Here is a 15,609-nt window from a genome sequence, read left to right as displayed (position 1 = left end):
TGCTAGGTTACAGGAACACATGCTTCTAACAAGCACCTGAAGGGCCCAGTGTTTACTGCTTGTTAAACCTGCTGTGCACCGGTGCGCTTGAAAACTGAGAATAACCCAGCCGTGCTTCATTGTTTTTTCTGCTCATTGTAAAACTCTCTTGGAAAAGCTTGCCTCAATTTGAAGTGGGCCTTTAAATGAGCCCTGTATTAATTAAAGCTTTTTTCCTCTAACATAGAATAATCCACGTATTACATCACAGCCAACTAATCTGGTACATCGCTATAACACATCTACGATATGAAAAAGGATGATGTTTACAACTGTTGTCATTCAGGAGTACTTTAATGAGCTTTTTAGACATGGATGCCTTGGCCAATCCTATCCCGTGAACACACATAGTAATTTGACCAGTTGACGAACAGTATAGTGATTTATACATGAATAATTTCAATTATTATAATAAATATTGTAAACATCTTGGTTAACAAAAATAGTGCACTGAAAATCAAAATTAGTGCACTGAAAATCAGCTTTGGTATGGATAATGAATACCATAACAGCTTTTAAAAATGTATGGGGCTGACACATATTTTTCAAACAAAGAAACTTTTCATTATGGGTAAATAGTAAATTTTATTTGAAAACAAATATACAACTTGGAATGGACTATCTGAGGCATGACAATGCCATTAAGTGGCTTAAAAAAAAGAAAAGTAAAAAGAAAACTACCGTGAATAAGTGAATAAAACATTAAAAAGCATTGTAAGATTCAAACAAGTTCTTGGTATAGAACAGCAGATACAAAAGAGTTTATGTACGAGTATCTTGAAGATACACCAGTGTCTTTTCTTTTTTTTGCAGTAGTGCAATGCTGAGAAATTTCATATATATATATACACATTTCTATATATATATTATATACTTTGTCCATAGTCCATGCAGAGTTACGCCTCTACATTGTTGCCATGCCAACGTCGGTGCCAAGAGACAACCAGCTGGCAGGGATCCACTCTTGCGACGCACGAGGGGGTCTGACAGACGTGACGTGTGCATTTGTACACGCCACAGCCCCCTCTTCGCGGCAACAAGCACCTGATCGTGTAACCGTACCGCCACCTCAAAAACACGATGACAGCAAAAGAAAGGGACATGAGGACTGAAGATCCTATGCAGTTTACATGCAGTTCCTTTGGACAGCCGGGAGGAGGGAGGGGAGGGGACTTAACATTTTACAGATTCAATTAAACAGAAAAAAAAGGCAAATTATTTATAGAAGAGAGAGGATCTGTACAAGGCCTTCATTTCGCCGTCATCATCTGTACAAATTCTGTAACGAAAGAGAACGTATTAGTCCATTTTTGAACGTCTGCAGCTCATTTGATTTACGAGAGGATAATACAGCAGAACACAGTCCTAACTAGACACAATTCAATGCAAACGGAAACTTGAGTCCCAACCTATCCGTGACAATGAATTCTCAAATCTAATTGGTCCAAAAATCCCACTTCACTTCTGTATTTTTACACACCAGATTCATTCGGATTGGTTTCGATTTCATCAGTTCCACTGGTTAGCCCCGCCCACTGTAAAATCTTGGCCAAAACCAACCCCCCCCCATAACTGCACATTTGACGTCAAACATGTACTGACGGGTTGTAATAGTCATGTCACCACATTTTTCACTTCAATCTTCAAACCCAAAATACTTGTGGGTGGAAGAGTTGACGTTGCAGGATTTTTCTTCAGAAGAATTCTAAATCCAATTTTCAGCAACACGGAAACAAAAACAATGGGCTCACCTTCGTAGTTAACTTGACCGTCTCCATCAATGTCAGCTTCTCTGATCATCTCATCGACCTCCTCGTCGGTCAACTTCTCTCCGAGGTTTGTCATAACGTGACGCAATTCGGCTGCACTGATGTATCCGTTGCCATCCTAAAGCACAAGATGTCCCGTGTCAGAGGCCGCACAAGACATTATGTCTGGAACTAGTTTGTCATTCTGGAACCGCACTACTTCACCTTATCAAAGACACGGAATGCTTCTCTGATCTCCTCCTCGCTGTCGGTGTCTTTCATCTTTCTTGCCATCATGGTCAGAAACTCTGGAAAGTCTATCGTGCCATTACCTACAGACAGACAAAGTGTTAACGGATGCTCAGCTTCTCGGATCACTTTGTTATGTACATATGCAAGCATTCTTACCATCAGCATCCACCTCGTTGATCATGTCTTGCAGCTCAGCCTCTGTTGGATTCTGTCCGAGCGAGCGCATGACAGTGCCCAACTCTTTGGTTGTGATGGTGCCATCACCGTCCTTGTCAAAGAGTGAGAAAGCCTCTTTGAATTCTGCATAGAAGGACAAATGAAAAAGGACATTGTGTTAGTGGAAACTCACGAAAGAAAAAAATAAATAAGGGAACACAAAAACCAGTGGGGTGAGTTCCAAGGAAAAGCCGAATGTACTTTTGTCGAATTTCGCTTTGACAACAGACAAATACAGAAAACATTTTTACATATTCAAATATAAACCCAAAAGATCAAGAACAAATCAACATTTCAAGTGATTACTGAGTGGACCCCATTTACATTCCAAATGGATATAAAAGCTTTTATAATCTTATCTTTATTTTTAATTTGATTAAAAAAAATGTAATTAGTTTTTACGCCTCTATGCTACTTTCCTCTGCAGCTAATGTCTCAAATGGCTTTCACTTTCTACAATCCCATCAATTGCAGATCAATAAAATCATATTGACTTGAATGAATGAAGCAGACACCCTCCCCATCCTTCCAAAACACATTTAACAAAAAATGACAGCAAAGATGAAAGGCGATCACACTGAATACCAAACAAAAACAAACTCAAAAGGCTATGAAAACAAACCCTTTCCAAGATAAACGAGACCTCCTTTTTTATGCAAAATCAACGCTTACTACAACGCCTTTTCCCCCCCTCACACGGATGAAACCTTACACTACTCGTATGCAAACCGTCAACTCCGAGACACCGTCTCTATGGAGATCCTGCCCTGTGACCTCATTTGGTTCCTATGGAGACAGGCCACCGGGACCTAGTGAGCCATATAGAGATCCGCTGCCTGACCCCATTGAGCCGATATAGAATCTAGCCTCCATAACACGGAAACATTGCCGTGACCTCACACGATCTCCAGGGAAACACTCTTCGTCTCGCTGGATAAACCGCCGTGACCTCACTGTCACTACGGATACAGACCACAATAACCTATATGGTTTCATTGATGTTTTGTTTGAGGCCCTTTCGTGTAAATTATGGAAGCATTATGATAGACATTAGTCAAAAACTAGGAATAAGGAGGCGAGGTTTAAACAAACCACCCTTACGAAGTCTTATAAAAATGATGAAACGGCAAAAATCAAGAAGTGTTGGACGCAAAACTAACACTCCTGCAGGCCACATAAGTTGAATATATTAAAAGCAACTACACGCATCTATTGTTTACATGTATTTATAAAACTAAAAATGAAAACATTCTTATTTTAGTAAACCAACACATGTGTGTTTATTTAAGCAAGTGTATGAGGTTATCGCGGCAGTGAAACAACCATATTACGACTCCGAGCCAGAACATCCCGTCCACAAATGAACAAAAATAAAAGCTCTTTATTTTTCATGTCATAAATAGGGTTGGGTATCGTTTGAATTTTATCGATTTCGATTCTTCGATCGATTCCCAGTCTCGATTCCACAGTTGAAGGAAAACATTTAGATATCAACATGTATGGTCATTTAGCCGGCTTATTGACTGGTTTGCAAAAAATATTTATTTATGAGCATCGTTTTGTGTATATATGCATAGCAACCATGTTTTGTCTGATTTATTAAAATTTGTATAACCATAGTTTAACTACACCATGGTGAAACTCTATGGTACTCTATGGTTTATTGGTGTGCTTTACTGCAAATACTATAGTTAAACTATGCTTACTGTAGTAAAAATATGGTTAATTTTCATAAGGGCCTTTATTGAGATATCAAGTTAACATGTACATTTCTGAAAATATGCACACAGGAATTGATAAGAGAAATTTAAATGTAAAGTATTCGATTCCGATCCGTTTACTAACCTTTCGATTCCGAATTGGAATTGATTTTCGATTCCCAACCCTAGTCATAAATGACAACCATGGTGGGTTGAGGTGAATGATGGAGATGTTTAGTCTAACAGGGGACACACCCTTGTCCCTCTGCCTGCAGTTACTAACTCCGTCCAACAAGGACGGGTGTGTTCACTGAAACTACACCTAGACTCACAAATTAGTCATCGTCCTGCCCAGTTTTGCTCGCTTTTCCCCACCACAACCGGTCCATTCATTCGGGGAACGCGTCCCAACCCTGTCTCACGGCTCGCCATAAATGGAAATAATATAAATCCACAGAGAGAGAGAGAGAGGGAGGCGGAGAACAGGGAAAAACTACGGGAATCCACACCACCGGCCACGTGCCAATGAACAGGAGAGGTAGAAAAGTCTTACCGGCGATCTGCTCTTCTGTCAGCTGGTCAGCCTGCGGAGGAGAAAGAAAACGCATTTTAAACAGAGATGTAACCACATTACAGGAATGAGGGGAGGGGCCTATATGGGCACCACTGAAAACCTCGTATCATCGTGTCCCCCATAATGTCTATGGTGTATTTAAACCCCGAGTATCGTAAGGAATATGATGAGCTCCGGGTAACAGTAGACAAGAAGCGAATACGGCAGCTTAACGTTAAATGTACAAGGTGGCGCAGTCCACTCATAAAAATCGTTGTGCTACTTTATTTCAAAATATTAAATGAATGCAATTATACTGCGGACGTCAAATGCTTTCCGAACCAGAGCCGGCGCATATGCAGTAATGCGTCATAGTTGCATGCGAATTATATTTGCAATGATTTTACTGCAACGCGATTTTTTATATGTTGCACTGCATATGATTACTGTCAGAACACAACACATCTTCTATGAATTCACATTTTCATATATGTAATTACAGACCATGCATGTATAAACAAGCTGCGCATTCAAAGAGAAAAGACGCATGATCTTAAATTCAGTCAATGCATATGAATGAACTGTAACGTTACGCCGACTGTAATGCGCATCACTTAGTATGTCATAGTTATAATAAGTGCGCACTACGTAAAATACTTGCCGTTTATACAAGATAGTAAAAACTCACCATGGCGCGGTTCTAGCAGATGTAACGTATGTCCACACGGTAACTACAGTCCGCAGCTGGCAAACAAACAGGATGCGATCATACACGGCTTGACGCGCCTTTAATGGTCGCCAACAAACTCCGCCCCCCGCTCGCTGTCCATCCGCCAACGCGCTTCCTTCCCTATCAGAAACGATCGTCAAATATCACACTACCGAAGGGTGTGAGCGCACAATACAGCGCGCCGAATCTAGTTTACGACAGCGATTTATTTAAATCGCGAATATGTGCGAGATTCACAAAAGTGGGTAGTTTTGCGGTGGAACTAGTTCACTCGCGGAGTCATACATTCTGCTAAAGTGTAATCCGCCTTTCGCAGCGCTGTACGTTACGGGCAGGAGCGGCGGCTCGTGATTGGTCCGTTTGTAGCCGCAATGCGTCACTCGCTGAGATCCGAACAGACCTGCATTCCGGTCAGACTCACTGGCTCACTCACTTCAATTGAGGAGTGCGTTTCGTCAGAAGAACATCTGAGACTTCCGTTTGAGATTTGTATGAAATGTAGTGATGATTATGCCTCTAAAGTAATGAAACTGAATAAATGATGGGTTTCATTACGTCCATGTTGAGTGGCAAGCAATGGTGGACAGGTGTGCACGAGCGTTATCTGTAATATAATGCCGCGAGTCAATCAAATCAAACCAATGGCAGTCCCAACATTGCTCTGTTAAAAGGATTTGGACGTTAGTTATGGAGCGCAGTCCACTTAATTTCTCCATCAGATTGATTTGGCAAGCCCGGCCTGCTGCAAGCTTAGCACAAAGTCCCTCTGCAACGTTACGCATCCTCAGCAGACACTCAACAGCAAGAATAATGTCTTTTAAGCATAGGCAATTAAAAACCCCTCTGACAATTCAGGTCCGTACGATACTGTACATGAATCAAAATTCTACTTTGATGCAGTGTACCGTACGATTATGGAGACATCAGGCATCCCACCCACTGTATTGACTGGGCAATGCCATATTTAATGTGATGTGAAGGGAAGTATCAATCTAAACATGTTTACTGAAGTCAACTAGACGGATCCATAGCTTCTCGTAACATGTTCCGGGCATATGACTGACAGTCGTGTGTGTGTGTGCTCCCGGCCTGTCATGTGCTGAGACAGGCTCATCCAGGGATATCTCAGATGTGACATAAGGAGCAGCCGGCTTGTGGGCACACACACAGTTCATCCTCAGGCCTGCTTGTCCTCACTGAATGCATGGGAGTATCTAATGGCCTGTTTCTCTATGCTTGGCTGCTTGGCTCTCTTTTTTTCTTTTTCCCACTGGCCACCTGTCTATACTGGACTTGCAGGTGGGAGCGAGTGGAAACTGTGTGGGTATCGGTTTGGTTTGTTATGAACGCAATTTCCTAACCAGATCGCCACCAACACGTGCTCATTGTGAAAAGGCTCCCACATGTGTATATTTGCTCTGCGTCAGAGATTAGACATTGATTTTAACAGGGATGGTGCGTCGGAAGGACAGAAAGGTCAAAGGTTTGGGAATGTTTCGTCATGTGAAGAGAACATGTCAAATTTCACTGACCAATAAAAATGTCAAGAGAGGCCAGTTGCAAATCCGGTTTGTTGACCACACCTATCCATTTGTGTTCTCTCTAGCGTTTAAGCGCTCCGAAACTCTGTGTACAGAAATGGATGCGCACATTCATACACAAACAAGAGGCGTATAAACCACACCCATCCATACGTGCAAACATATAGCCGCATGCACTGAATGCTTCCCAGTCCTGACGTGTCCGTACCAGTAACTGTTTCAGTGTCCGCTTGGCATTCAGCATCACCTGCTGACCTAATCCTTAACACAGTGGCGTCTATTCATTCAAATCAGCTTTTCCACACTGGGGTGGCAATTCATGGAAGATTATGCAACTCAAGAAACATGATAAAGGTTCTCTCTATGTTAATCACATGAGGGAGATAAGCTTGATTCAGTGCATGAATGGATGGTCTTGAAGAGTGAACAAACATGTTTGTGACGACGGCTACGTGGTAACACCTTCTGTATATGGTGAAGATGTTCTTGTTGAATGTAAAGATCTTCTCTATTAGTAACAATAAAAATAGTTTCCCCCTGTAAATGACACACCAGGATCTTGTTTCAGGCCAGAGATGGCCATGAAGTAGAGTTTAAAGAGAAAATGACCAAGTGGAACATGTCTGTAATGTAATTTGAATCGTTTATTGCTATAGCAGAGGGCTCTTTGTCTTCAGCCAACCGGATCTCTCACTGGAATTCGTAACTATTTTACGAGGTGATTTTTTTAGTATGAACTTGTATGTAGTGAATCGTACAAAAATGTACGATTATTAGAAAAAATCAATACCCCTAACCCCACCCCAAAGCCTAACGTCACTGGCACGAAAGCAAATCCTACGGAAATGTACCAATAAGATCGTACAAATACAATCGGATTAGCCACATCGTAAAATAGTTAGGTTTTTGCAGTGAGCTTGTGTTGCTACAGCCTACGTAAGCAGCTAGCTAAAGAGAGAATAGAGAACCTCATGTGTGCCAGAGTCCAGTATATAAAAAAACAGTAATATTCCGGCAACTGGGGCGCCAGGAAAAACATCTTTTGTCAAGTACATTTTTATGTTATTTTACGCCAAAACTTGTAAACTCATTTCTGTAATTTAACATTTCGAATTCTGTAAAATAACACATTAAAAGTTTTTACAGTGTACAATCACCCAGTTTTTTATGTTAGCATGTTGCTAAGCTAATCATTCGGTAAACATAAAAATACATACTACACTAGGTAATACTGGATAAAATGTTTCATTAGACCAAGCTTTTTTAATCAATACTTTTCATTATTAAATTAGATGTATTTATTTATTTATTATTGTCAAAATACCAGTTTACAAAACTGTGCCATTTATTAATCTTTGTTCACGTTGCCTTATGACTATTATAAATGGTTTTATTACAGTCAATTTGTAATATTTTTATTGATATTGATTAACATTTGTATAATTATGGTTTTACTACGAATATCGTTGCTGAAAAAAAACTATAGAACCCAGCCCAAAACACAATAGAAAATGTATTGGATTTAATGGTTATAATGGGAATGTCAGGATATGGCAGAAGAACCCAAGCGCAGGCAGGCAGTGAAGGGGTTAACAGATACTTTTATTAAATGATAGACAAAACAGAAACAAAAACACCCACAATGGGGGAAACGAAACTGATATACATATATAAAACAAGAGACTTCCCACGAGGGGGCAAAATGAAAACAAGACAAATAAACTAAACACAAAGACACGGCCAAACGTCTTAAATCATACGAGGCACAAAACTCACAAAACACGAACAGGAACAGGAACACGGGCAAGAGCACGACCACGATACAGGAACACACAGTACAGGCACCAAACACATACAATGCACGAGCACAAGACAAAGAAACAAGAGGGTATTTATAGGAAACACAAACGAGGGATAACGACATGGGGCAGGTGTGAGACATTAAACACTCAGGGAAAGATTACGAGGAAACGAGAGGAATGGGACCAATGACAAGACACTGGAGAGAACGTATATTATTGTCAAACGGACAACAATATGTTTCTCTCCACACATAACCTAAGGACTCTGCCCCGATCCCACCACACGACTAGAATTTCATAAACAAGACGGTGGGACCGTGACAGAGCCCCCCCCCTTAATGAACACCCCCAGGTGTTCACCAAGGGGTGACAACGACAGACAGATGGGAGACAGACAGGACAAGGCAAAACAAAGAAAACAAAATCAAGGGCAACATGACAAGACAACAACAGGACTGGGTGGGACATCAAAATAACAAACATGGGAGGGGGGGGGGGACCAAACAAGGGCCCATAGGGGGCAGTCCATGGGGTGGGGAGAAGTACTCCAGTCCCCGGCTGCGCTCGAGGGCGGTCGGAGTCCTGGGGGTAGACAGTCTTGGCCCTGGGAGTTTCCCAGGGGCGGCTTGGCTGCCGGACTAGGGACCGGCTGGAAGGCCGGCTGGCAGGACTTGACGCCGGCTGGGAGGCCGGCTGGACAGGGCTTGAGCCGGCTGGAAGGCCGGCTGGACAGGGCTTGACGCCGGCTGGAAGGCCGGCTGGACAGGGCTTGACGCCGGCTGGAAGGCCGGCTGGACAGGGCTTGACGCCGGCTGGAAGGCCGGCTGGACAGGGCTTGACGCCGGCTGGAAGGCCGGCTGGACAGGGCTTGACGCCGGCTGGAAGGCCGGCTGGACAGGGCTTGACGCCGGCTGGAAGGCCGGCTGGACAGGGCTTGACGCCGGCTGGAAGGCCGGCTGGACAGGGCTTGACGCCGGCTGGAAGGCCGGCTGGACAGGGCTTGACGCCGGCTGGAAGGCCGGCTGGACAGGGCTTGACGCCGGCTGGAAGGCCGGCTGGACAGGGCTTGACCCGGCTGGAAGGCCGGCTGGATCACCGGACTGGACGCCGGCTGGAAGCCGGCTGGATCACCGGACTGGACGCCGGCTGGATCACCGGACTGGACGCCGGCTGGATCACCGGACTGGACGCCGGCTGGATCACCGGACTGGACGCCGGCTGGATCACCGGACTGGACGCCGGCTGGATCACCGGACTGGACGCCGGCTGGATCACCGGACTGGACGCGGCTGACACCGGACTGGACGCCGGCTGGCACCGACTGGAAGCCGGCTGGACAGGCTGACGCCGGCTGGATCACCGGACTGGACGCCGGCTGGATCACCGGACTGGACGCCGGCTGGATCACCGGACTGGACGCCGGCTGGATCACCGGACTGGACGCCGGCTGGATCACCGGACTGGACGCCGGCTGGATCACCGGACTGGACGCCGGCTGGATCACCGGACGGACCGGGCTGGACCACTGCGCTGGACCGGCTGGACGCCGGCTGGATCACCGGACTGGACGCCGGCTGGACCGGACTGGACGCCGGCTGGATCACCGGACTGGACGCCGGCTGGATCACCGGACTGGACGCCGGCTGGATCACCGGACTGGACACAGGGCTGGACACAAGACTGGACACAAGGACTGGACACACAGACTAGACAAAAGACTGGACACAAGACTAGACACAGGACTGGACACAAGACTGACACAGGGACTGGACACAAGACTGGACGCCGGCTGCACCGGACTGGATGCCGGCTGCACCGGACTGGACGCTCCTCCGCTGCCCTCTCCCTCCTCCTCCGGTCAATCGGGCCCGTGGCCGACTTAGCCGGGCCCGTGGGGACCGGAGGGAGTTCCGCATCGGAGGAGACCGCAGACGTCATCCCCGGGTCACACCTCCCCCACTCGCCACAGGCACCGCCAGGAGAACCGGGGACCGTGGAGCTCCAGCCGAAGGGTACTGAGTCCCCCCGGGCAGCGGCAGCCAGGACGAGGCCCTCCGGAGTAGTCGACCGTGGGGCGAGGGCTCCGAGTGGAACCTCACCCTCGGGACCGTCCCGGTTGGCCACGAACCTCACCATGTCCGCGAACCCAAGGGGAGCCAGCAGCCTCTTCTCCGACGGGGCGAGGCGCTGAGTGAGGCAGCAGTTGAAGATCGCCTTCAACTCTGCCTCGCCAAACACAGACGCCCTCGCCACCGTCGAGAATGCCCCGGCGAACTCCCGGTTCCCGTAACTCCCCTGACGGAACCCCAGCAGCAAGTGGGCTTGGGCGGCCCGCGAGGACGACGCCGTGCCGTCCATATTCCTGCCCGCTGGGTTCTGTGTGGGCTCGTGCATTCTGTCACGGATGTGGCAGGAAGAACCCAAGCGCAGGCAGGCGGTGAAGGGGTTAACACAAGACTTTATTTTACTAACAAAAAACAGAACCAAAAACACCCACAATGGGGAAAAACTAAACTAAGAAAATATATATATAGATAAAACAAAAACTTCCCACGAGGGGGCACGACAAAACAAGGTCAAAAAATGATAAGAATAACATAATAACAAAATACAAACACTAGACGGGGAACAGGATCAGGAACAAGACACGAGACTGGGTAAGCAACATACGTACGAGGCACAAGGCATACATGGAACGAACACAGTACACAATACACGAGCACAGGACAAAGAAACAAGAGGGTATTTATAGGAAACACAAAAGAGGGATAACGACATGGGGCAGGTGTGAGACATTAAACACTCAGGGAAAGATTACGAGGAAACGAGAGGAATGGGACCAATGACAAGACACTGGAGAGAACGTATATTATTGTCAAACGGACAACAATATGTTTCTCTCCACACATAACCTAAGGACTCTGCCCCGATCCCACCACACGACTAGAATTTCATAAACAAGACGGTGGGACCGTGACAGGGAATTGTATTGGTTTTAATGGAAACTACAATGGTGTCTACTGTCATGTGATGGATTCTTTTGGTGGGATGTTATACATTTATTGGAATAATGCCTAAAACACATTACAAAAATAACTTTTGTAATGGCTTGAATGGAAAACGCTAACGGTAATGGTATTTTAATGGAAACCATTAGAATTTCTGTGATGGCTTCTATTGGGGTTTTATTGTTTTTTTTTCAGCAGGTAAGGTTAAACTATGATTACTGTGGGAAACCCATGGTTTAACTAGCTTAACTTGCTTTTGTTTCTAGTAAAACCATGGTTCATTTTTGTAAGGGACTGTAAAAGGATAGAAGATCATGATCTTGTGGAAGTAAAATTAGACAATGCTTCACTGTGAATATAGTCACGGCTGAGTGGTTGGCAGGTAATCCACGGTTTGTTGCATTTATCAACACATCTTCCTTGACTATTCAATATACAGAGCTTGCCAACGTGTCCAAAGTCCAAGAAAGTGATGATGAATGAAAAAAGTTATTTGGTTTGTATAGCTCTAAAGCACAATTGTCATGAAAGAGCCAATTGTGGGCGTTAAGAATTCCAATCGCATGCTATTTTCAGTTATTGAGGCGATATGCGATGAGCATGTTTGATCGTAAACCTGCATGACGTGTTTTGCCCTACAATAGTAATGGGTGCATGAGCAATGGTATGATATGTGGGCTGAAGTGTGAAAGCAAAGCGTTTGTGTATACTGTATGTTTCTCCAAATGTGATCTTTTCCTGAAATGACTCACTGTTCCTTGCGTTTCAAGTGGATTTTTCAGCTCACTGCTTGGCTTTTTAAGGAAAGGTGACCTTATCTACAACCATGCATTCCAGATCTGAATGTGCAACAAAAGAATCCTTCTCTCATACCTGGAGAGTTTCAAGTCAAGTCAACGCAAGCCTTTACAGGGTCGAGCATTCAGAAGCCATTTTTACAGGAAAATATTTCTGCAGGACGATTTTTCCTGCATCTTAGTTTCATACGCTGTTGGAGTCCTTATCAAAGAGCTTATGGGTGTGGATACTCTCAGGCCAAAGCAGGTGTCTGGGTGTAGATGTCCTCCTGTGTAACTAGAGGTTGTGTCATCTTTAATTTATAAAGTCTAACAATGCTGGAGGGGGTAGAGTTGGTTTTCAGGCCTGTGTTAAGGTTCACCTTCAAAATGAAAATTCTGTCATCATTTACATGCCCTCTTGTCATTTCAATGAGTTTTCTTTCTTCTGCACAACACAAAAGAAGATATTTTGAAAAATGTTGGTAACAGAACAGCCCAGCCCCCCATTCACTTCCATTGTAAGCAATGCAAATAAATGGGGGGGGGTTAACAACATTCTTCAAAATACCTTCTTTTGTGTTGTGTGGAAACGACAAGAGGGAGTGTAAATGATGACAGAATTTTCATTTTGAATGTGAACTATTCCTTAAACTCTTTGGAGTCAAACAGTGATAGAACCGTAAAAGTACCACCAGTAAAGATTTACAGCCAGATGTTGTTGTAATTATACGGTTTCCTAACTGCTCTGGTACATTTAGAAGGAAAAGCTGGACTCAGCATTACTCCAAGTCGAACTCTGGATTAAACTGTTTGCAAAAAAGCAAGTGAAGGCTTTGCAGAAATGACGTAATAGGGGAGATAAGGCCTTTGCAGAATAGAAATAGGGGAGATAAGGCCGGAGCATGATAGTGCCTCACATCCTAAACTTTATAGTTTTATAACTGGGAGATAAATTTCAGAGTGCAGAGTCCAATGGCACAAGAGAATCCAATGGCCCTTTCTGCTTTACTATTAGGACAGAAGCTCTTAATATTATCACTTTTGGTATTTAGATGATATGACCTGATACCTGTAAATGATGTCAATACTGAGGTAAAAAAGTGTAGACAAGACATTTTTTCAATACAAAAAGTGAAAGAAGCCAGTTGTTGTGGAAAATACCTTGTTGAGGCAGGTGTGTTCTTGTGTATTGTTGATTTTGCATTACACTTCTGAGGACAATGCAACACAAATACACATTTGCATGTGAAAGACCATCCCACATCATGAATATAAAAAAAGCTTTAAAGGGGTCATATGACACGGCTAAAACGAACATTATGGTTTGTTTTAGATGTAACACAATGTGTATACACGATTTAAGGTTCAAAAACGCTGTATTTTCCACATACCGTGCATGTTTGTATCGCCTCTTTGCCCCGCGTCTCTGAAACACGCAGATTTTTAACAAAGCTCATGGCTCTGAAAAGTGAGGTGTGCTATGATTGGCCAGTTAACCAGTGCGTAGTGATTGGTGGAATACTGCAAGCGTGTGGGGGAAATGTAACGCTTCTTACCATATTTGGAACATCAGGTTCCAAAGCAATTGTGCTGACAGGTACGCCCACCTTACTTGTGTATACATTTGTGCAGTCTTAGTCAAATCATACCACGAACTGAGGTAGATTTGTGGGGGTGTGGTTACACGAGGCGTTTCAGGCAGGTCTGGGTGAGCATTCGCTTTTAGATAGAATGCATCTTTTGTTCCCACACTTTCATTTTTGCAATTTTACGTTTCTAATACATGCATGGGCAACTTACTGTATAACTCACCACAGAAAAACATTCGTGCCATATGACCCCTTTAAAGCTGAAGCCTCTAGAGTTAAATACATGGTTTAATATGCTTTAAACAGATAGTTTAGAGAAAAGAAGATATTTGGAGAAATATCTCAGTAGCTTTGTCAATACAGTGGAAGTCAATGAGGGCCAGTGTTGTTTGGTTACCAACAGTCTTCAAAATATCTTCTTTTGTGTTCTGCAGAAGAAAGAAAGTCAAACAAGTTTGGAATGACAAGAGGGTGCATAAATGATGAAAGAATTTTCATTTTTGGGTGAACTATCCCTTTAAAGACTGTATATAGTGCAGATGGATTTTCCCAGAAAAGTGCACTGTAGAGCAATCAAATTATTGCTGAAGCTCTTTAAGCTGTTTGTTTGGGCATCCCGACTAACATGATTTAGCACTGACTCAACAAATGGAGGACATTCTGGCAAATCTGTTTTAAAACAATGGCTAAATTCAAAAACAGAAGTAAGAGTCCCTGTGCCCTACTCACTTCGAAGGATAGATCCCTTGAACTGGGAACTTGGAACACACTTGAAAAAGGAAGTAAGACAAACAATGTCACTTTCTCTTTATCTGAAACAACTCTTTGTGTGGCGTACCCCATCTCGCAGGGCCATGCAAGCCCAAAGAATTGTTTTGGATTTTGCCTACTAAGTTTTGCCAGACATGTAAAAAAAGTGAAAGGCATGACTTAAAATAGTATAAATAAAAGTGAATAATAGGGGCTGATAGGACAAAAATAATGAAAAGGTTTATGAGCACAATTAGTGCAGGACAGGTTAGGAGGAGAGAGTGATCGGGATGTTAGAGAGAAGTGAGGCAGGATGGGGTGGGGTAAACAGAACATGGAGCCACTGGCCTGCCCTTGACCCCCTCTCCCTGTGTGGGCCTTCCTCTGCAATGCACAACTCTGATGATCTCATCTTGCAGGGGCCATCACACACACAGACACGCACACACTTCATCCTGTACTGAGAGGTGCAGGTGTCTTCCTGTTGCCCCTAATGATTGACTGCCCCACGACACAACAGCACACTGCTGCCACCTAGTGGTGAAATACACATCCTACAACTTCACTAACCGATCACATCCTCGACCATTTCGAGGACCAATGAGATTTCTCTCATTTAAAACATAGAACAAGTTCTAAATTAAGTTTTGGATTGTAAAACTTATTGAATTGTCTGTTTAACTTAAAGTAATAGTGTAAATAAATGGCAAAACGCCTTGCATTAAGTTAAAAAAGAATTCAATGTAAACTATCACTAAGGCTGTAAGACTTTTGACTTTTGACACACTGACTCATACCTTAAAAATGTTGACCCAATTTAGAAGACATTTTGGTTTACAAACAGCTTCCATTTTGGGTCCTGATGTCTCTAACTGCTTATTTCCACCATCTTACATGGACTC

General features: G+C 44.0%; 1 protein-coding gene across 1 annotated transcript; it reads right to left on the bottom strand.

The window, feature by feature from the left end:
- Positions 1 to 598: 598 nt before the first annotated feature.
- On the bottom strand, positions 599 to 5,299 carry calm2a (calmodulin 2a (phosphorylase kinase, delta)). Its single transcript, XM_057342165.1, has 6 exons — positions 5,197 to 5,299; positions 4,509 to 4,539; positions 2,196 to 2,339; positions 2,013 to 2,119; positions 1,791 to 1,926; positions 599 to 1,318 (listed from the first exon to the last, which is right to left on the bottom strand). The coding sequence occupies exons 1-6, from the start codon at positions 5,197 to 5,199 to the stop codon at positions 1,290 to 1,292; spliced, it is 450 nt and encodes a 149-aa protein (XP_057198148.1). The 5' UTR covers positions 5,200 to 5,299; the 3' UTR covers positions 599 to 1,289.
- Positions 5,300 to 15,609: the final 10,310 nt, after the last annotated feature.

This window comes from Triplophysa rosa, linkage group LG9, assembly GCF_024868665.1.
Source record: "Triplophysa rosa linkage group LG9, Trosa_1v2, whole genome shotgun sequence".
NCBI lineage: Eukaryota > Metazoa > Chordata > Actinopteri > Cypriniformes > Nemacheilidae > Triplophysa > Triplophysa rosa.
This window is presented reverse-complemented; position numbering and strand designations above follow the sequence as displayed.

What these genes read in the sequence shown, in the direction of transcription:
- calm2a (XM_057342165.1), bottom strand. An exon ending in CAACGAGGTGGATGCTGATG is followed by an intron (nt 2,120 to 2,195) that starts GTAAGAATGCTT and finishes GTCTGTCTGTAG; the next exon opens with GTAATGGCACGATAGACTTT. An exon ending in CGGTCAAGTTAACTACGAAG is followed by an intron (nt 1,319 to 1,790) that starts GTGAGCCCATTG and finishes CTTTCGTTACAG; the next exon opens with AATTTGTACAGATGATGACG.